Below are 22,816 nucleotides of genomic sequence, written 5' to 3'. Positions count from 1 at the left end.
TTTCTACCTTCATAATTGATGCTACATTTCTGTAAAGCCCTGATTCTTTAATAATTACATAATGGATTATGTGAATTCTTACTTTGGGAAAACATTTAAAACTTAATCCTTTAATGTATTTATAGTCACATAATATCAAATACAGTACACCCATAATCTTTACAAGTATAAAGATCACTTTATTGAGAAGATCATTGTAGCATATAATTTTCTCCCAATAAAATCTGATGAGAGAAAATAATTTTTTAATCATTTCACAAGAACAAGGCTGTGCTCTATAACAAATAGGAGAATAAGAATTGAGTTAAGATTGGGATTCTAGGCATTCAGCTAGACTCATTCACTAGCTTAGAGACTCACTCACCCCAAATGGAGGAACCACTCTAAAGCAGACAATTCAAATTCATGTATCAACAAAATTACAGATTTCTATTGGGCCATGGACTTTGGCGTTTGTGAATACTTAAAACCATCTCAGTGTTCACAAGTGTTAAGAGTATTACTCATTATCTTTTTTCTTTTATAAATATTTAACTTAAATACTTAAAAATATTAACTTTATTAAACATTTTAGGGTTCTTAACAGATAGGTGTTTTTCATTAAAGCAGTATAAAATCATTATAAGTAAACAAAACAGAGAATGGAAAGTAAATTTTGAAAGCTTTCACTTCTCCCCTCTCCAAGTCTCAGGAACGTCTTGTATATCTTTTAAGACGTCTCCCTATACATTTACATATAATTTATTTAGTTATTCCTTTAATGGTTGATGTACTGCTTTCTAAAAAACTTAGACTTTCTTTTAATCATTAAGAAAGTAATAAACGCACGTGATTAAAAAAAATAATTAGGACTGTATATAAGGATTTATAATAAAAAGTGTAAATCTCCTTTCTCACATGTACCACCTTCCTACCCTCAATAGGAATCTGAGGTTACTTTGATTTTGGAGAAAGAACCATTCACAAATTTGACTGTACTTAAAATTTTACTGTAATTTTATAGGATGTCGTCTTGGAACTTGAATTTGAAGGTGTAAAGGAGAAGTTCAGCATGGTCCAAGTCTGGCCTGTACGTCAAGTTCGGCCTGTCACTGAGAAGCTGCCCGCCAATCATCCTCTGCTGACTGGCCAGAGAGTGCTTGACGCCCTTTTCCCGTAAGTTTGAGATGTGTCTCACAGTTTTCCTTTAGAGTTATCATATGTGCTTATCTTTTCATTATCTTTGTAGATAAAGGTTCTGTGGGTTTAATGCTATAACAAATTTTATCTAGAGTAATAATGGTGAATTAGTTAAATATATTTATTGCCAGTACTCAAAGTCAAACCATTGAAGATTTATTTTTTTTCACAGATGTAAACAGAAAACATTATTTCTAAAACTTTGTGAAAAAATAAAATTTTCAGAAGAAAATCTGTATCAATACAACTGTCTCTCTTAAGTTATCCTAGACTAAGTAGATTGGTGTCACTATAAATTGATGACTTCTAAAATCAACTCTGTGGCTCTCTATGCTGCCCAGCAAACCTTCTTAATTTGTAGTCTGTTCTTTTCCATTTTCTTCAACTGCTTAAAAACCATCTCAGGCTTTACCATATCCCAATTTACTTTCATCAAATGACTTCATCATTTAATTCACAGAAAAAACTGAAGTGGTGAGGTGGGAATTCTCAACCTCTGACCACCAAACCCCCATACATATCCCACTCCTAATGCAATCTCTTACCCTTCAAACTTGTTCTCTGAGTTCTATTACTCTTTCACTAAGATCTCCATCTTTTGACTCTTTCTTTCTTAGTATTGAGCACCTCCTGTTTCCATATTCTTCAACATCCAGCTTCAACTCCATACTCTATCATTCTTACTAATATTTGCCAATATAACAAATGTTCTTGTTCTTTTGTGTTCTATCACACTACCTGGCAAAATTCCAACTATGAATCAGTCCAGCTATGGCCTTTTCCCATGTCTATACACAGGCTGCCAAGAAAATCAAATCATCAGTGCAAAGTGGTATCTAACCTCATGACGGTTCAGCAATCCTGTATTTTCCTAATTATCATTTTCTCTTATTCTCAGTATTTATTTCAGACTGCTCCACTTGCCTCAGATCTTCAACTCTACCCTTCTTTCCTCTTCTTTATCAACAAATGATCATGCTAGATCCTTCACAGGGAAATTAGAGGCCATGAGATTTAGAACTCTTTCAGTTTCCTGCCACCATACTCACTTAGCATACATTCCCTTCTTCCTTCGTCTTTCTGGAGTTTATCCCACCTCATGTCTCTTCATGGACTTCCTTCTATTATTATCTTCTGTCTCCCATCTAATGGGGGGGAAATAAAGCCTACCTTCTACTCTTTTTCCGTTTCCACTTACCACTACTTTTCTCTTTTATCTTCACAGCCAAATCTCTTGAAAGAAAAAATTCTTTGTCTTCCCTTCTCCCACTCTTAATTCACTGTACTCTGCCCTTGGCTTTAACACACCCTTAACTACTTTTGCTAATTTTATCAGTCACTCCCATAGTGATCAATTCAAGAAATGTTTTAGTATTTTTTTAATCCCTATAGCTTCGAATGTTGCTTTCTAATTCTTCCTTTAAGCACCCTCTTTCTTTGTTCTTCTTGTTAGCTTCTGTCTACAAATTGGCGCCTCCATTGCAGGAGCCTTCGTGGCAGGCTTCTTCTCCTTTAGGGTTGTTCCCTCTTCTAAGACATCTCTCTTCATTCTCTGTCTTACGCTCTCTGTGGATGACTTCATCACTCTCCTGACTTAAATATTTATCTATATATGACTTGTGCGTCTGTATCTTCATCCCAGATTTCCCCTGAGCTCCAGGCTCATATCTACTTCTGATGTCCTACAAGTGCCTCAAAGTCAGCATGTTCAAAACTAAAATCATTTTAATCACCACTCTCTTCCTTGAAACTTGCTCGTTTTTCTTGGTTGGCCCTCTCCACAATCGTCATTATCATCTATCCAGTGGATGCTTAATCTAAAATTTGTGACTTCTCTCAAGGATTGTTCTTACCCTCTCACATCTAATTATTCAACAAGTGCTTTTATTCTAGTCTCTAAATATCTTTTATTTACATGTTTCTTCCCTACTCCAGATCCTAATTAAGACTCTCCCCCTCCCCCTAAATCCTGCCATAATCACATTTAACCAGACTTCTATCTTCAGTCTTGCTTTCTTTCTAAGTGGTCCATTCTACATAGTGGCCCATCTAAAACATATATCTGAGCCTGTACTGTTTTGTTTGAAACTGTTAAAGTGCTCTTCATTGCTCTTGAAACACAATTTTAAATTCCTTACAAAGCCACGCATGATCTGGCCATTGCTTACTTTCCAATATTGTCTTATCTATAATACTTAACTGCCCAACTACTTCCCTATACATCATCTTCTAGGCATATTGAAGGACCTCTAATTCCTCAAGCAGTGGCCTCTTTTATCCCCAGCCTTTGGGCTTGCTACTCCATCTGTTTGGAATGTTACTGCCCTTCATCTGGCTAATTTCTATTTTCTTTCAGGTTTTATCTGCTTTCAGAAAGACTTTCCTAACCCCTCTCCAATCCAATATCAGGCTTTGCATTCCTTCCTTTGTGCTCCACAGCACCCTGGATATTCTCTGTGATAGCGCTTTTCACTTGGGATTGCTAAATATTTAAGCTGTCCAATCCCATCCCTATCCCAGGTTAAAAGTGATTTGACAGAGGTATATTGAGTCATAGGAGAAATGTGACATGTCTTCTTAGTCTATCAAATACACTGAAAAATTTGGAGAAGAAAAAATTTTAGTGCATATTAGTTTTATCTTGAAAAAAGTCTGTTGCTGTGATTAAAGATGCAATGGTTCTGTGAATTTTTATGATAAAAATACAATATTACAAAGAAATTTCCCTTAGTGTTACATCCTATTTCTCCTGCCTAGACTCTCCCACACCATACACACTCAATGTGTGAACACACACCGACACACACAAAGCAACATCTGCTTTCCTCTTCCCCCTAAAGGATATTTCACTCTCCACTGCCACTTTTTAGGGAAAGTTTGAAAGAGACTGCTAAATGATCCTATAATTACCACTTGACTCTCCAGTTTACTCCACTGGAATTTGAGCTTAGTGAGTACAGAAACATTGCTGTCTTATTTACTATTTGTTTTCTCTCCAGCTACTCCAAGCACAGTTTTTAGTACTTAGGAGGTACTCAGTAAGTAGTTGTTGAATGGATAAAGGGGGGATTGACTTAGCACCTTAAACAAAAACCTCTTTGATCATTAAACTTCATAGGATATGAATTTCTTAGGTCTTATTTTTGCCTCTGGAACCAACTTTTAAAAGTTATTTATATTTTAACTTTAATTTCTATATTCTTTTCATGAATTTATGTGTTAAGAATGTCATTAGTAGTATTTTATTTACCTTATTATTCACATAATCCTCTTCAACTTTTATAGAATGTATTTTCATTTTTCAGATGTTGAAGATGATAGTGATCATTAAGGATAATAAGATATACACTATTATAAGTACAAACTGGGGGAACAATTGTTATATCTATATATTTTTATTTTTATTTATTTATTTTTTTTTGAGACAGAGTCTCACTGTGTTGCCCTGGCTAGAGTGCCGTAGCGTCATCCTAGCTCACAGCAACCTCAAACTCCTGGGCTCAAGCGATCCTACTGCCTCAGCCTCCCGAGTAGCTGGGACTACAGGCATGTGCCACCATACCCGGCTAATTTTTTCTATATATTTTTAGTTGTCCGATTAATTTCTTTCTATTTTTAGTAGAGACGGGGTCTCGCTCTTGCTCAGGCTGGTCTCGAACTCCTGAGCTCAAACAATCCACCCGCCTCGGCCTCCCAAAGTGCTAGGATTACAGGCGTGAGCCACCGCACCTGGCCATTATATATTTTTATATATGTATGTACAAATAAAAATATTTTAAAGTGCTTTCTTCCTTTAATTTGTATTTCTATGTTACTTAGCTACTTTATTTATTATAATAATATGAATAAAATAATCCACACTTTGTTTTCTTTGTCTAGGTGTGTACAGGGAGGAACTACTGCTATCCCTGGGGCTTTTGGCTGTGGAAAGACAGTGATATCGCAGTCTCTATCCAAGTACTCCAACAGCGATGTAATCATCTATGTAGGATGTGGTGAAAGAGGAAATGAGATGTCTGAAGTTCTCCGGGACTTCCCAGAGGTCTGTATATATAAAGCTTCAAATAATATTCTAGAGAAAATACCACTGATCAGTGTTCATTGGCAGTTAAAGGTTTGTGTTAGGTCTGGAGCAATGTTCTCATTCGTTGAGGATCTTTTAAGGAATTTTAAAATCAGGATTAAATTTGTGTATTCAAGGATGGGAATTTGAATTATTCCAAGTTAAACACTAGAAAGTTTCTCTTTGTGATCTGTTGGTTTTCCTTATTGAGAGAAATAAAATAGACAAAACATTTATAGATGTGAACTTTGTATGGGCTTTATGATCTACTAGGTTACCATAGTAGTATTTCTTTTTTTCATAAAATAATGTATTTCATTTATGAAATAGAAATAAGTGTCTTCTTCACAGCACTGTGGAGCAGAGAAGAGAGGTTAGAGTGATGGGAAATATTACTTTGGGAACACTAATTGTAAGAAGGATTAAATATGGGCAAGTTGTAAAACAAAGGGGGGGAGGGGTGGGGACTAAAATGTTACCTTTTGAAAGTGGAGGATCACTAATAGATTTTTTACCTCTAGCTCACCATGGAAGTTGATGGTAAGGTAGAGTCAATTATGAAGAGGACAGCTTTGGTAGCCAATACCTCTAATATGCCTGTTGCTGCTAGAGAAGCCTCTATTTATACTGGTGAGTATATGAATTGGAATAAAAGCAATTAACATCTGTTAAGTTTCAAGCTATTTCCAAACTTATTCTTTTCCAAAGAACTTTTTTCTTTCTTTCTAAAATACCTGTGTACATACAATCACATTGCTAGCTTTAAAAAAAATTTTACTTATTATATCTTAAGAACAAATGAGTATAAGACATTTATAGAACTGCCCCAATCTTTTTAATGACTGTAAAATGATGTACTATTTCTTCTACCTTTTTTTATTACATGTTTTACCATTGATCTATCTGTAAATATATCTGTACTTCTATAACTTGTAATATCAGCTTTGAATCATTAAATTATTACTGAGGGTATAAGATAAAATTTGTGTGTTTATATATTACCTTCCATCTTTGCTATTACTTCCATCTCAGCTTTTAGTACTTCTATTTCTACATTTTCAGGGTTTTTATAAAATTTACATTCTGTTCTGTAACCATAAATCCAACATTTGAATTAGCTTTAGACCTGGTAAAATGGAGTTAATGGTCACTGGCAGTCCCTTGATTATAATTTCTCTGTTCGTTTCTTTTTTCTTTTTTTTTTTGAGACAGAGTCTCGCTCTGTTGCCCGGGCTAGAGTGCTGTGGCGTCAGCCTAGCTCACAGCAACCTCAAACTCCTGGGCTCAAGGGATCCTTCTACTTCAGCCTTCCAAGTAGCTGGGACTACAGGCACGCGCCACCATGCCCGGCTGATTTTTTTCTATATATTTTTAGTTGTCCAGCCAATTTCTTTCTATTTTTAGTAGAGACGGGGTCTCGCTCTTGCTCAGACTGGTCTTGAACTCCTGAGCTCAAACGGTCCTCTCACCTCAGCCTCCCAGAGTGGTAGGATTACAGGCGTGAGCCACCGCACCTGGCCTCCATTCATTTCTTGATTGGCTAAAATTTGACTTTTGGAAATTTCTTCAAGAAAGGGTCATGGACACTGTATTCCCTGAATTCTTTTTTCTTCATAAATTTGATTTTTTTCTGTTGCCTTTGAACTTTTAACAGTAGTTTGGCTGAGTATAAAATTCTTGGGTCAGGCCAAGGCAAGGAGGATCACTTGAGCCCAGGAGTTTGAGGTTGTTGTGAGCCAGGCTGATGCCACGGCACTCACTCTAGCCTGGGCAACACAGTGAGACTCTGTCTCAAAAAAAAATAAAATAAAATAAAAAACTGCCTTCTGTCCATTTTCCTTTTGGATGGTAGTTGTTTTTCATACTGATTTGTAAAGCCCGTTGATTAATAAATAAATGAGTCCTTTATCTGTAAGATAATGTCCCAGTCTGTCATTTGATTTTGTCTGAGGTATTTTTTTCTTATAGGCACTGGTATCTTTAGATCTGTGAGAGAGTTCTTATTTATTCATGTGTATCTATCTTTTCTACCAAGTCTCTAATGCATACAAACACACACACACATACATACATACATACATACATACGTACATACGTATACATAGGTACAAATGTATTTTGTTTATCCCCATCTCCCTGCTTCTCCAAATGCCAAACTCGGTCCAATAAACTCCTACCGCTAGTCATGTAGCTTTCTGCAGTATTCCAAACAAGGGATTCGTACATAGACACAAATACAAGTATTGGTTACATTTCATCACAGACTTAAAATACAGGTATGCTTGTATGAGAGAGGGTCTGTTCTTATCATCAGATTAAAATATATGATAATTTTGTATTTTTTAAGAATTTTATTTTACTTATATAAGCCTCTGCTTTTTTTACTGGTAAAATAAAGGAGTCAGTACATTAGATCTTGGGACTTTTATTATGTAATGTAGCAACAACTACATATTCCTAATATCTTAGAGTTGCATAGTACTTTTTACATTGTGGAGGGCGTTTATATATATTTCACTTCATCTGATGTATATTATACAAGTATATATGGCAGGAGTTACTCCATTTCAACAGAAATCAAGTTATTTTGCTAAGGTTAATAGTAGAACAGGAACTAGAACCCAAGACTTCTTTCTGTATATTAGTTTCTTATAAATGGTTTACTGGGTATGAATTAACAGTACAGGACCTAATCTACATAGCAGAATGATCTGGATAATTGAAATATTATTCATGTTAATAACATTTGTTACTTTTGAAAAAATTAGTTGAGGGGTGTTTATATATGCATGGGTGTGTATGTTTGTGATATATAGACAGAAGCTACATTTGAAAATTAATTTCAGACTTAATTATTTCAACAAAAAGTAGAAAAAAAAGTCTTTTCCTGCTTTCTAAAATGTGTATTATGTTAGGGTCGGCGAGGCTATGGCATCAAATAATTACAAACATATATTTGCTCAGTATCATAGATGTTTATTTCAGGTGTTCAGAGGGCTCTTTACTCTGTCATTCTGGGCTGGCATCCAGACTGAAAAGAGTTCTTCCATTTTTAATACATGGCTTTAAGGGCTCCTAGGAGTTCTCTCCATTTCAACAGGCCAGAAGGAAGAAAGAGTATGTGACTTGCCAGGCCATAAAACACATTATTTTGACTCACATTCCATTAGCCAGGGGTTAGTTACATGGCCATATCTAAATGCACAAGATGCTAGGGAATATAGTTTAGCTGAATGCCCGGAAGCAGAGAAAGAACAGATTTGCAGGAACAGCTAGCAGTCTACCTCATGTACTTATTGCTTTGAAGTTTTCTTAAGGGTGAAAAAGTCAGGATTTTATATTCTAGCATTGTAACTTCTAATATTCTTCCTAATTTAGGAATTACGCTGTCAGAATATTTCCGTGACATGGGCTATCATGTCAGTATGATGGCTGACTCTACCTCTAGATGGGCTGAGGCCCTTAGAGAAATCTCTGGTCGTTTAGCTGAAATGCCTGCAGGTAAGTCTTTGTATTGCTTATCATGTAAGTAAGACTGATAGGATTTGGGGGCTGGCTTAGAACCTCTCTTTTTAAATTTCTTTTCCTTTTTCAGATAGTGGATATCCTGCATATCTTGGTGCCCGTCTGGCCTCTTTTTATGAGCGAGCAGGCAGGGTGAAATGTCTTGGAAATCCTGAAAGAGAAGGGAGTGTCAGCATTGTAGGAGCGTAAGCACACAAACTGTTTACTTTTTAAAAGAAAAAAAGGCATTTATTTTAAAGAGAGAATATTTAGCCTCCTCTGGGAACAGCGGTTCTTAATGGGGGCTGCACCCCAGAGTCACCTAAGGAACTCTTCGAAGATACACATGTTTAAGTCATCTCTGCCTGTTCTGGTTCAATAGGTTTGACTTCACTGATTTATTATATTCAAGCCACAATATCTTAGAAATAATTTAGAAAGTTATAGACATATTAAGGTGAGATTGCATCATGATAAAAACAGTAAAGTTGCCTGATCACTGCATAGAGCCATGCTTTGTTCTTGGAGCTTTTCCTACCTTCCTGCTTCATCTGTTTGATTAGAATAATGAAACTGATTAAATATCTGTCTCATTTCTCATACTAGAAGGTGTTCAATAGTTGTCATTCTTATTTGCAACTTAAATACTGACTTTTGTTTAAAATTGTCTTGTAAGATTGTCTTTCTAAAGGTCATTTCTAAAGTTATTTACGTTTAAATTGACTTTCAAAAAATTGACTTTTATATATGCTATTTTTCATAAGCATTGCTAATGACTGCATTACTTTTTTTTTTTTTTTTTTAGAGTTTCTCCACCTGGTGGTGATTTTTCTGATCCAGTTACATCTGCTACTCTTGGTATTGTTCAGGTACGTCTTTCCCTAGTGTAGTCAACTTCTGAGCTTTCCGCCTCCACCTCCCTCCTCATTCTAATGTTATCTGCTGTAATTGTTGTGAAGCATTTAGTTTAGTCTCTAAAGACTAGGCAATGGTAAAGTCTGTTTTAGGAACATTCTTAACACTGAGAGCCTTTCATACTCTGTTTTTTCTTAGCTCTTTACCTGGGATTTTTAATAAACTTAATAATATATAAGTGGAAAATATATCTAGGTAGCAAAGTTTTATTAGTTAGAGTAATACTGCCCTTCAAGTTAGAGTAACTCTAGTTATAGAAACAAATATAACAAATAAAGGGTAATGGCAAAACTCAAAAGTTTATTTCTCCTCACAATATGGTCCAAGGCTCTATTCTATCCAGTAATAATTCAGAGTCCAGGGCTCTTTCCATCTTGTGGCTCCACCATCACGTAGCCTGGTAATCATCTGCATCTGGCTAGCGCAACTGGAATCTATAGGCTCAAAAGTGACTCAGTCACTCCACTCATTCTATTAGCCATACCAGATGACAGCAAGGATGGAAAAATGGAGTTTCAGCCCAGGCAGTGGCTTCCCAGTTACAAGGCATGAATTTTAGTGGATACCTAGCCAGATTGGCCATTAAAAGAAGCCTAAATAAAAGATGTATACAAATCAGAGTTACAGTTAAAAAAAAAAAAAAGGTTGATATATTTATATGTATATGTGTATTATTTGTGTGAGAAAAACAGAATATTTACCTATGTTTCTGTCAGAATCAGGTAAAAAGAAATGGTGGAGGCTACATTTACAACTTTCAAGGTCTTTAACATTTGCTAAAATTTTGAGTTTTAAATTGTGGAGAAAGAGAGAGCAAAGTTAGGAATGCATAAAATATCTGTGAATGTCTGGCCTCAGAAAAATCACTGTCAGATCTTATTGGATTGGCCCTTAGTGGTAGAGAACTGAATTTAGTCAGAACATTTAGAGGTTTTTAATGCAAATGAAGTGTCTGTTCCATCTAAATAAACCTCTTCAGGTTCATCTGTTTATATTGTACATTAATAATCCTCTAAAGGGTCAATTAATTGTTACTTTTGCTATCAGATTTGACATACTATTAAGGAAATTCAAATAAATTTTGAATTCGATTTGTAGGTATTAACCACTGTAAAAATGAAAAGACTACATTTTTTTTTTAATTCAAGATATTATGGGGGTACAAACATTTTGGTTACATGAAATGCATTTGCCTCTCTCAAGCCAGGGCCACAAGCATGTCCTTCCCCCATACAGTGTGCCCCATCTCCGTTAGCTGTGGATTTACCCACTCCACCTGCTATACTCCCAACCCCCTCACACCTCACCGGCACCCAGTGAGTATTACTACCATGTGAGCACCTTAGTGTTGAAGACTACATTTTTAATTGACATTTCTTGAAAGTTTTATTCTATTTCGATCACACTTGGTATATACTGAAAGGATATATAATTTGACCAATAAATTATAGGGTTGCATCTATAGGAAAAATAAATATACTTCAGTTTTTTTAATTTTTTTTTTTAAGAAAAATTACTGGTTTGGTTTTTTTGTTTGTTTTGTTTTGTGTTTTTTAATCAGGTGTTCTGGGGCTTAGATAAGAAACTAGCTCAACGTAAGCATTTCCCCTCTGTCAATTGGCTCATAAGCTACAGCAAGTACATGCGTGCCTTGGACGAGTACTATGACAAACACTTCACAGAGTTTGTTCCTCTGAGGACCAAAGCAAAGGAGATTCTGCAGGAAGAAGAAGACCTAGCAGAAATTGTACAGCTTGTGGGAAAGGTGAGTTGTAGAATCTCATGGAGAATAGATCTATGGGTTATACTGGAGTGTTACAAAGACAGATAGAACCTTGGATATGCAGATTCTTGCCTAGCAAAATAAATATTTATTAAATATTTTTACCACTAATTGAAATAATTTTCCTTTATACCACTTAGCATGGTCCTGGGTTTATTGTAAGTAAGAAAGAAACACTTCATTTACTTTTATTTCTTGAAACGGAATATACCCATCGCCAACCAAATTAGAGACAGTAGAGATAGGATTTGTGCACGTATATTTTTGTAGGAGAACTGGGTCTAGGTATCAGAAGGATTCAATTCTAGCTCTTCCAGTATTAACTATGTGACCTTAAATAAGTGACTTACATTCTTATGTCTGTGTCTTGATGTTTCAAAGGAAGATGTTATAATTAAATTTAGGCAAAGTAAATCACAGAATTGAATGACTTCTTAGATTGTATGCAATGCTAGTTTAGTTCTGTTCTTTTTATTATATCTTATAAAGTCTCCTCCCAATTTTTCCAACAAAGGATAATATTATTAGACAGCTAACATGTCTAGCATGATTAAATAGTCATTATTTATAGAAGAGTACTGTAGCCCTATAAGAGGAGAAGCAGAAGACCTGTAAAACGAGATAAAGATAGTATAAGAAAAGAAAATTATAGCCTCATTTTGTTTATGACTACAGGTATAAAATATTAAATATTAGCTTGCTAGAACAAATAGGGTATTAAAAATAATAAAATAAGGTATCATTAGTAAGTAAAGTTTTTCTCAAGAATGCAAATATGATTAGACACAGAAAATCTATTTTGTAATTTGGCCATGTAACTAATAAAATGGAAAAAGTATATCTTAATGTGGAAAAAATATTTGATGTTCATTATTTAACTATGATTTTTAGAAACCTCTTAGCAAACAAAGACTAGAAGGAAACTTCCTTAATTTGCTAAAAGTAATACACTGAAACATAGGGAAAATATTTTACTTAATGGAGAAATTTCAGATGCATTTCATTTGAAAATTAGGATTAAGACAAGAGTGCCTACTATTACTGTGTTCAGTCAAGTATCAAAGGTCCTGACCAGGCCGGGCGCGGTGGCTCACGCCTGTAATCCTAGCACTCTGGGAGGCTGAGGCGGGCGGATTGTTTGAGCTCAGGAGTTCGAGACCAGCCTGAGCAAGAGCAAGACCCCGTCTCTACTAAAAATAGAAAATAAATTAATCGGCCAACTAAAAATGTACAGAAAAATTAGCCGGGCATGGTGGCGCATGCCTGTAGTCCCAGCTACTCGGGAGGCTGAGGCAGAAGGATCGCTTGAGCCCAGGAGTGTGAGGTTGCTGTGAGCTAGGCTGACGCCATGGCACTCACTCTAGCCCAGGCAAAAAAAAAAAAAAAAAAAGGTCCTGACCAATGATGTAAGAAAAGTTGTAAAGAAAAGAGATAAAAATGTCATTATTTGTAGATAATGTGCTTGTATAACTAGAAAAATAACAGAATTAACAGAGAAACAGAAAATAAGAGTTTGGTGAGGAGTTCTGATTCAAGATAAACACAAATCTGGAGAATTTCTCTACACTAGCAATACCAATTTGCAAATAAAACTAAAAATAAGGTGTTCACAATAGCAACAAATGTTCACAATAGCAACAAAAGCTAGAGTGTAGGGGCCAGATACAGTGGCTCACACCTGTAATTCTAGTACTTTGGGAGGCTGAGGCTGGAGGATTGCTTGAGTTCAGGAGTTCGAGACCAGCCTGAGCAAGAGCGATACCCTGTCTCTACAAAAAATAGAAAAATTAGCCAGCCATGGTGGTGTGCACCTATAGTCCCAGCTACTTGGGAGGCTGAGGTAGGAGGATCGCTTGAGCCCAGGAATTGGAGGTTGCAGTGAGCTATGTATAATGACGCCACTACACTCTAGCCCAGGTGACAAAGCCGAGACCCTGTCTCCAAGAAAAAAGAACAAACCCTGAAGTGTAGAAGTAACTAGAAATATATATTTCTTCTATGGGAAACACTTTTGCACCAATTAATGAAACAGAAGATGATCTGAAAACAGAGACAGTTTATGCTCTGGGGTGGGATGACTTACTAAAAAGATGCCACTTCTCTTGAATCGTAAATTCAATGTGATGCCCGTCAGGTTTCTAGTTGAATCTTCTGAGCAAATCAGTAATCGTTCTAAAATTCATGAGATGTCACAAAGATTCACAACCTTAAAAAAGAATAGTAAAGAGGGAGCTCTTCTCCTGTTGAATAAGGAGAAATACAAAACTGTAATAACAAAAACACTGTGGTTTTAGTGAAGTAACAGACAAATACAACAGTGGAATAGAACAGGGATAGACTCATGACTATGTGGACCATTGACAATGCAAAAATGATACCACAAATCAAGTAACAAGAGGATGGATTGTTTTAGTCAATGATGGAAACTATTTACTGTTTGAAGAAAATTAAAATTGGATTGCTGCCTAATTCTGCATACAAAGGTAGACTCCAGATAGATTAGCAATTTAATCTATCTGGGAGAGACAAGACTTTCAGAGTAATAGGAAACAAACATTAAGAAGATATGTGATGTAGGGTTGGAAAAGGACTTCTCAGACTCCCATAAGCATAAGCACTAAAACAAAACCAAAAAAAAAGTTAAAAGTAAGGATTTTTGTTCAGTAAGGGCCTACCATGGATAAAGGTAACAAACCAATGACATTGGGAGAGGAAGTTTGCAACATCTAAAACTGATGGACGACTATCTAAAATGTGCAAAAATCTCTTATAAGTTAACAAGAAGCCTGGAACCCCAACAGAAGTGTGGCCTAAGGAAAGAACAGAAGAATAGAAGAGGAAACCCAGAAGACTAACAGTCCTGTGGAAAATGCTCAGACAACAATGAGATATCACATTACATTGGTTAGAATGGCAAAAATTAGAAGGCTGTGTCTTGCCGGGCGTTGTGGGGATAGAGGAACTGGTGTACTCTGGGTGGACGTATCATATGGTGCTGCCATTGTGGAGAGCAGTCTGATAGGATTTGCTTGCATACTCTGGGACCTAGCAGTTCTGCTTCTAGATATTTATCTCCAAAGAAATTCTCGAACAGGTCCTTAAGTAGACACTTATGGTGTCAAGGAATTAGAGGAAATCTTAGATGGAAGGTAAAATAGGAAGGATGCACACCACAGAGAATGAATTCTACAAGAGCTGGAAGCAGGAGACTACATGCACACAGCAACGTGGATGGATCTTAAAAACAAAGCACCAATGACACAAGTAAGAATGCTTTATATAATAAAAAACACTGGCACAAAATAAAACGCATTTTACATGAATTTATACAAATAAAAGGATACATATAAAATGCATTTTAATGTTTACCTGTGCTTGAAGGGAGGACTAAAGATAAAAGGGATTTAAAAAGAAAAAGACAGATAAGTACATAGTTCATAGTTCTAAACCACCATGTAATGTTAAAAAATTTAACTGGGGCTTTATAGATTTCTGTGAAACAAACCTAAGAATGAGAATTCAAATAATTAAGATAGCAAGCCAGGATGTGAAGAAGTATTTCAAGAAAAGAATATGAATCTGTTTGCACACCCATGTTCATAGCAGCACTATTCAGAATAGCCAAGAAGTAGAAGTAACTCAAATGTCCATCTCAGGATGAATGGATAAACAAGGTCGTGTATACATACAATGGGATATTATTCAGCCCTAAAAAGCAAGCAGGCTGGGCGAGTTGGCTCATGCCTGTAATTCTTGCACTCTGGGAGGCTAAGGCTGGGGGATCGCTTGAGCCCAGGACCATCCTGAGCTACATAGCAAGGCCTCGTCTCTACAAAAAAAACATGCACCATGTGTGCTGGTATGTGCCTGTAATCCTAGCTACCTGGGAGGCTAAGGCAGGAAGATGCTTTAGCCCATGAGTTTGAGGTTGCAGTCAGCTGTGATGACACCACTACACTCTAGCCCAAGCAACAGAGTGAGACCCTGTCTCCAAAAAAATAAGGAACTCGGCCGGGCGCGGTGGCTCATGCCTGTAGTCCTGGCACTCTGGGAGGCCGAGGCGGGCGGATTGTTTGAGCTCTGCAGTTCGAGACCAGCCTGAGCAAGAGCGAGACCTCGTCTCTACTAAAATAATAGAAAGAAATTATCTGGACAACTAAAAATATATATAAAAAATTAGCCGGGCATGGTGGTGCATGCCTGTAGTCCCAGCTCTTGGGAGGCTGAGGCAGTAGGATCACTTGAGCCCAGGAGTTTGAGGTTGCTGTGAGCTAGGCTGATGCCACGGCACTCACTCTAGCCAGGGCAACAGAGTGAGACTCTGTCTCAAAAATAAATAAATAAATAAAAAAATAAGGAACTCTTGTCACATGCTTCACCATGGACATTATGCTAAGTGAAATGAGCCAGTCACAAAGACAAAGAATGTATGATTTCACTTGTATGTGGTATCTAAAGTAGTCAAATTCATAGAAAGTAGAATGATGGTTACCAGGGGCTGAGGGGAGAGGGGAAAAGGGAGTTAATGGGTTGGTTTGTGTGTTTATTTGTTTTGGGGGAGTTAATGTTTAATGGATATAGTTTGAGACTTGCAAGATGGAAAAGTTCTGGAGATCTGATTCATAGCAATGTAAATATACTTAGCATTACTGAACTGTATGCTTAAAAATGGTTAAGAGAGTAAATTTTACGTTATGTGCTTTTTGCCACAATAATAAAAAGAACAATCAAAAACTGTTATAAAGTGAATTTATTAGTAATAGGTGATTGTGTATTGATTATACAGTTTCTGGTTGCCACCATTGACCACCACCATTGGTCCCACATTGTGTAAGTCAATTTCTAAAAATATCTTTTTCTCTTCTAGGCTTCTTTAGCAGAAACAGATAAAATCACCCTGGAGGTAGCAAAACTTATCAAAGATGACTTCCTACAACAAAATGGATATACTCCTTATGACAGGTAAACAATACTGATTGTGTTTTTTTATTTGAGGATTTTCTTTTATTTTGGTGAAAGAGCTGCCTACACATTAAAAACATTTTTTCCCCTCATACAGGCTTGTATACTCTGACTCTATATTGGTATATTTTGTATATTCATAGCAGACATCTGATGACCTAATGTTTCCCTGTCTCGATTTGCTCATTTGTCCAATTATGGCAGTATTTTCACTCATATAATCATCTATAATTAGATTAATTTGTGGCTTGGTGTGCAGAACCTAGGGATCATTGCCTCCGTCAGAAGCTTTCTTCACATCTTCTTTCCACTGCCCATATATCTTTTACTCTTTTTCATAAATAATTGTGTTCTGCTTTCCTTCCTCATTTCCCTAGAGTCTTATTTCTCTTTCTTTCTACAAAAGTCTCTGTTATAGCCCTGCCCAGTGCTTGCTTTTTTTCAGTATTGTCTGTGCTGCTACCAAGGCTTATTTAAAGTTCCCATTTCTTTTAGACTTTGAGAATTTGAGCCCTTTCATCCCAGGCTATCTTTTCTCCCTCACATCTTGTTTGGTCCCATATAAGACTGAAGAGGAAATTGAGCAAGTAGAATAAGTAGGATTACCAGAATGTGGGACGAGCAGAAAATACGTCAATCTATTGTAAACCTCAGAAACCTGCTACATCAGGAACTTAAGAAGCCCGGAAACTACCCACCAAGGATATCTCAGCAAGGGGAAAGTCCTTTGGAAAGGGTTTAATGGAGTATACATGAAATTGTGTATGCAAATGTGTTTAAATGTATCAGGAAGTTGATGAGACCCTGTGTGCTCGAAGTTGAATATTTGTTCATGTGTCTTTGTAATTAAAAGGTATGGGTAAATGGAAATAAACACATTAAGGGGATAGGAACTACTATTAACTTTTAGGGTCTTGCAGTTTCCTGCTTTCCTATTATTCATTAAACCCTAACCCACTATCACAAGGGAGTCTTTACAATTCAGTTATTTTACTATTTGGGTTACTTATTTAACTGCATTGTACAAAAACAAACCCTTGAAGAGTCATTAGTTTACAGCAATACTGTTTCATTGGTTCTCCTGTTTAGTGACTTTAACAGAAAAATAAACATCACCCCTAAAATAAATAAAGGAATATATATCTCCACCTATGCCATTTCCTGAGACGTCTCTGTCCAAAAACTCTAGTTAAGTAATTATTGGTCTTTTCCACTATTCTTTTTTCATTCCTTACCTATCATCCAATAAATATAAGCAGTGTGCATATTTAAATAAAGAAACTAATGCTCTGGTAGTTTATGGATAAACTAAGTTTTATATAAAGTATGAAACTACTTTGGAGTTTGTTTTTGTTAATTTTTTTGACCTTCATTTATCCTAGGTTCTGCCCATTCTATAAAACAGTAGGGATGCTGTCCAACATGATTGCATTTTATGATATGGCCCGTAGAGCTGTTGAAACCACTGCGCAGAGTGATAATAAAATCACATGGTCCATTATCCGTGAACACATGGGAGAGATCCTGTATAGACTTTCCTCCATGAAATTCAAGGTATATTTTGTTTTCTGCTGTAACTTTTTTTAGTAGGAAATGTTTCTTTTTAATTTTTCTAAGTCGTTGAGTCCCAAACCTGGTGTGTGAAGCTTGCATTTAACTTTTCCACACATGCTCAGTTTGTGTAAAACCAATATAGGCCCCAAAGTTATGTTCAAGTAGAAGTTCTGATGATAAAAATTGTAGTATGTCATGTCTAACATAAATGCTGATGCATTTTCCCTTTTGTCTTAGCTGCCAAGCAATTTAGAGCTTAATTCATGGCTTAGCAGCAATTACATTACTTCAGGTGCCTATTAATGTCTAGCCCCCATGTTCTTCTGAAATGACGTCTGCTGTGTCTACTTCTTTTTAATATCATGTATTACACATCATTTTTAACTTTTAAGTGGCCTCTTAATCTTTTGGAAGTACACAAGATAAAAATAGAAAATGAAGGCCGGGCGCGGTGGCTCACGCCTGTAATCCTAGCACTCTGGAAGGCCGAGGCGGGTGGATCGCTCAAGGTCAGGAGTTCAAGACCAGCCTGAGCAAGAGCGAGACCCCGTCTCTGCTAAAAGTACAAAGAAATTATCTGGACAACTAAAAATACATATGGAAAAAATTAGCCGGGCATGGTGGCACATGCCTGTAGTCCCACCTACTCAGGAGGCTGAGGCAGGAGGATCGCTTGAGCCCAGGAGTTTGAGGTTGCTGTGAGTTAGGCTGACGCCTCGGCACTCTAGCCCAGGCCACAGAGCCAGACTCTGTCTCAAAAAAAAAAAAAAAAAATAGAAAATGAAATTGTTAGTAGAAACTCAAATGTGTAAGATTGTTTTTAAAATATTTGATTAGTAGAATTTTATTTAATTATTTGTAAGTTATAGCATCCAGGCATATTTACTAATCACCTATTGAGAATGATTCTCTTAGCATATATGCAATATAAAATTTTAAATATGTATATATATAGTGTGTGTGTGTTTGTTTATACTATAGTTTGAAAGTAAACCTGTGCAAATAGGTAGACACTGTATCAAGAATTTAAAAACGTTCACACCCTTTGGGTCCTATCATTCCACTTTGAGATATTTAGACCAAGAAAATAATCAGATTTTTTATATGGATATATGTAAAAGGCTGTTCGTTAAACTTCTTAAATGTCATGCAAGAATAAACAGAGCCAATAGTGCATTATGGAATGTCTATAAGATAGAATATTATGAAGGCATTACATCTTTTTGTAAAAAATATCCAAAGACATGGAGAAATGCTTATGGTATATAGAGTGAAAAAATCATATTACAAAAAATTTCATATGTAATTTGATCCAAATGTTGTCTTTAAAAATTATAGATTCATAGGAAGAGAATGAAAAAGAAATGTAGTAGAGATAATTTCTTTTAGTGTGATTAAAGTTATATTTTTTCTATTTATATAGTCATTGTATCAAATTAACATTTTAAGGTATTTTTTTAGTGTCATTAAATATTATTCTGTAGCATTATTTTGTGGCTGAAGAATATTATTTTCCTGTTCTTAGGCATTTAGGAAATTTCTAGTTGGTGTGGACAACCATGTAGTTGTTTGAGTAGTTGGTTTTGTGTATTTTCCTTGTTATTTCCTAAATTTTACTTTTCCATCCCAGTGTGATACTACCAGACCTTGAATAGTAAATTGTTTTGATTAAATTAATTCCTAATTATCATATGCGCGTAGTCATATTAATACATCTAATGTGTGATGCTGCATAATTTCCCAATATTGTGCATGTTGCTGAGGTTAAAGCCATTGGTCATTGCATGTAGTTAGCAGGCAAAATACAAAATTTAAATTTGTTTTCTCTCTGGTTGGATTATGACTCCATTTACACATTTCTACCCTTAAGAAAAAAAGGAAAATGAGGATAGTTTTGGATCCCGCCTGTGGTTTACCAGTATACCTCACTTAACCTAGTACTCAAAATATATTAAATACAAGTAACTGACTGTACATCGTGAAAATTATTTTCCAAAGGTAAATTGAATTTCTCATGTCTGTTTTCAGGATCCAGTGAAAGATGGTGAGGCGAAGATCAAAAGCGACTATGCACAGCTTCTTGAAGATATGCAGAATGCATTCCGTAGCCTTGAAGATTAGAACTGTGATTTCTTCCCTCCTTTGCCTCAGCAAGCTCATATGTGTATGTTTTCCTAAATTTCTCATCTCAGACTCTTCGCTTCTCTATTGTGCAGCTTTGAGACTAGTGCCTATGTGTGTTATCATTTGTTTCCCTGTTTATTTGGTAGGTCTTATATAAAACAAACATTCCTTTGTTTTAGTATTGTGAAGGGCCTCCCTGATCCTTTGTCCAAAGTGGTGAATGTAGTAAATATGGTATATAATGGCTGCACTACTGTAAACTTGTATGTAGGGTGATGACACTCCTTGTCCTAAGTTTGCCCTTTCCTGATCTCCATTAAATTGTAAACAGGACTACTGCATGTACTCTCTTTGCCATGGATTTGGAATGGAAGGCCAGATTTCTATACCTTTTGACAGGTACTGTTTGAAATGACTCAGTATCTATGAGATAAGGTCATTTGCTGCTTAGCATTTTGCAAAGTAATTGCTTTGCAGGAAATATTTACCTTTTAAAAACATAAATGATTAATGATCCAATTATGCATTGCTTCCCCCGATATAAATCAGGAATATTTATGGGAAACTGTTGGGAACTATACTGTATTAAAACAGATATTTGTGGGATTCAGCACAATGTGAATCAGTATCCTCTAAAAAAGTGAAAAAAGAGCCAGGTGGTCAAACTTAGTTAGGTCAACATTGTCTTGTTAAAGCATATTTTATTTCACTAGGAAAAGTTCAGTATCAAGGACTATTATACACTGCATTACTAGGAAATTCTTTTTAAAATATATTTAAAACAATCACTGAAAACTTGATCCACGTCACACTCTCTTTTCCTCAAACATCTTAGAAGCCTAAGCTTCTAAGAATCATGTGGCAGTGTGGTGGGCAGTCATATGCCATAGAGAAGATATTTAGTAGTGGTTAAAGGTTACTTGCACCTTTAAGGACCAGCTGGGCTGTAGAGATTCTTGGGGCCAGAGTGGTATTATGTTTTTACAAAATAATGACATCTGTTACATGTTTGCATGTTCATTTGCTTGTTGAATTTTTGAACAGCCAGTTTACCAATGGTAGAAAATATTACTTCTTTCATGTGGTTTTTGATTCACTGGTTCAAAAGATTTCTCAGAATATCTGTGGCTGCAGCAGCATAACAGTTTCCATTCTGTTTAATAGGGATGAAATTCTTGTATCTGCTGATAACAGAATCTGAGTCATGTGGAAAAGATCATTTTATCCCGTCTTTTAAGTATATGTTTAAAAATAATCTCTGTGTTTGTATAAGACGACACACTGTAGAATAGCTCTGAGAGCAACAAGTTTCCCATTAACTCTTTTCTGACCAATAGTGCTGGCACCATTGCTTTCTCTTTGGGAAGAGAAAAGGGGATGTGAACATGTTTAACAATCTCAAATACCCAAATGTAATAGCATAAATAAAATGTTTATTTTATGCCTTGGTGTGTTATTGTTTAAATTTTTAGGTAGTGCATTTCTTTTGGTCTGTTAAGGAAAGATGCAATCAGTAGAGACTTCAAGTATAGTTTTGTTTAAATCCTTGCAGATTGCATGTTTTTACAGTGACCTGTTACCAAGGAAAGGTATTCTTCCATACTAGTTTTTTTTAACCTTTCAGAATATTGACAGATAAAAATTATGCAATGATTTGTTGAGACGTGGACTTAATGGTGCTGCTTAATCAGTTTGCTTCCAATGTGGCCTCCTACCCAGAGGCCCTAAGACTAGTGGAAATTAAATGATTTCAAAAACTTTCCTACCGTAAACCTACCAGCAAACTAGGATTGTGATAGTAATGAATGATATGATGAAGAAAGTTTGACCACATTTGTTTTTGGTATTTTGAATCTGAGTCATTCTTACTCATTTTGAAAATGTTAATGTATGAGTGTGAAGATGCTAGAGAAACTATGCTCAGATACTCATTGTCAGTCTCCCTTCACCTATATGTTGTAGCATTTCAGATTGGTCACCGATCGTATTTCTTTAGGAAGAATGTGTTGAAATTACAACGATCTTTTAAAAAGATGATGCAGTTCTATATTTATTGTGCTGTGCCTGGTCCTAAGTGGAGCCAGTTAAACAAGTTTCATATGTATATTTCCAGTGTTAAATCTCACACATTGTACCCTTTGGAACTTTCCTTCCATCCTGAAGAGTGAATTGAAGAGGCCATATATATAATGCCTCCTTATCCTTGAGATTTCCCTATCTTTATGTTAAAAGTTGTGTATAATTGTTAAAAATCTGTGAAAGAATAAAATGTGGATTTAAATTAACATTTTTTTCTTTCTTTTTTTTTGTGGCACGATCTGCTAGAAAACACGCACGTTATATTTTGACATATTGGTTTGGCCTGACTTTTTAAGTTTTTTTCTTCCTTTCTTTATAGATTGTTACTTAAAATTTTGAAATTGAATCGCAGCCCTCACTATAGCCTGCAAAAAGTCCTATAATCATATCACACAGTGATTTGGAAATACGCTACAGAGAATCTCATCCAATTCTGAATATTACTTGAGAAAGTGAATGTTTCTGAAAATTCACTTCTGAATTAAAGGAGATCAGTGATACTCATTTCAATTTTTCACAAGTAAACTAAAGCCTTGTAATGATTTTACAAGCCAGATGACTTAAGGTCCAATGTAGCAATATGCGTTGTAGCAATCCAATATGTTACTTAGGACATATTTTATTTTCTTAAATGTTGTATTTTTAACAATTTC

At 35.8% G+C, this 22,816-nt stretch overlaps 1 protein-coding gene across 1 annotated transcript in view; it reads left to right on the top strand.

Annotated features, from left to right (window-relative positions):
* The window catches only part of ATP6V1A (ATPase, H+ transporting, lysosomal 70kDa, V1 subunit A), a 51,194-nt gene extending 28,825 nt beyond the window's left edge, over positions 1-22,369 (top strand). The window contains exons 6-15 of the mRNA XM_012652253.1: positions 1,004-1,155; positions 5,059-5,221; positions 5,764-5,872; positions 8,621-8,743; positions 8,838-8,952; positions 9,552-9,615; positions 11,223-11,426; positions 16,312-16,406; positions 17,789-17,960; positions 19,989-22,369. Of these exons, the coding sequence (XP_012507707.1) occupies positions 1,004-1,155; positions 5,059-5,221; positions 5,764-5,872; positions 8,621-8,743; positions 8,838-8,952; positions 9,552-9,615; positions 11,223-11,426; positions 16,312-16,406; positions 17,789-17,960; positions 19,989-20,081 (1,290 nt within the window). The 3' untranslated portion in view covers positions 20,082-22,369. The remainder of the gene's footprint in view (positions 1-1,003; positions 1,156-5,058; positions 5,222-5,763; positions 5,873-8,620; positions 8,744-8,837; positions 8,953-9,551; positions 9,616-11,222; positions 11,427-16,311; positions 16,407-17,788; positions 17,961-19,988) is intronic.
* The last annotated feature ends 447 nt before the right edge of the window (positions 22,370-22,816 follow it).

This window comes from Propithecus coquereli, unplaced genomic scaffold (assembly GCF_000956105.1).
Source record: "Propithecus coquereli isolate 6110/MARCELLA unplaced genomic scaffold, Pcoq_1.0 Scaffold386, whole genome shotgun sequence".
Taxonomy (NCBI): Eukaryota; Metazoa; Chordata; class Mammalia; order Primates; family Indriidae; genus Propithecus; species Propithecus coquereli.
This window is presented reverse-complemented; position numbering and strand designations above follow the sequence as displayed.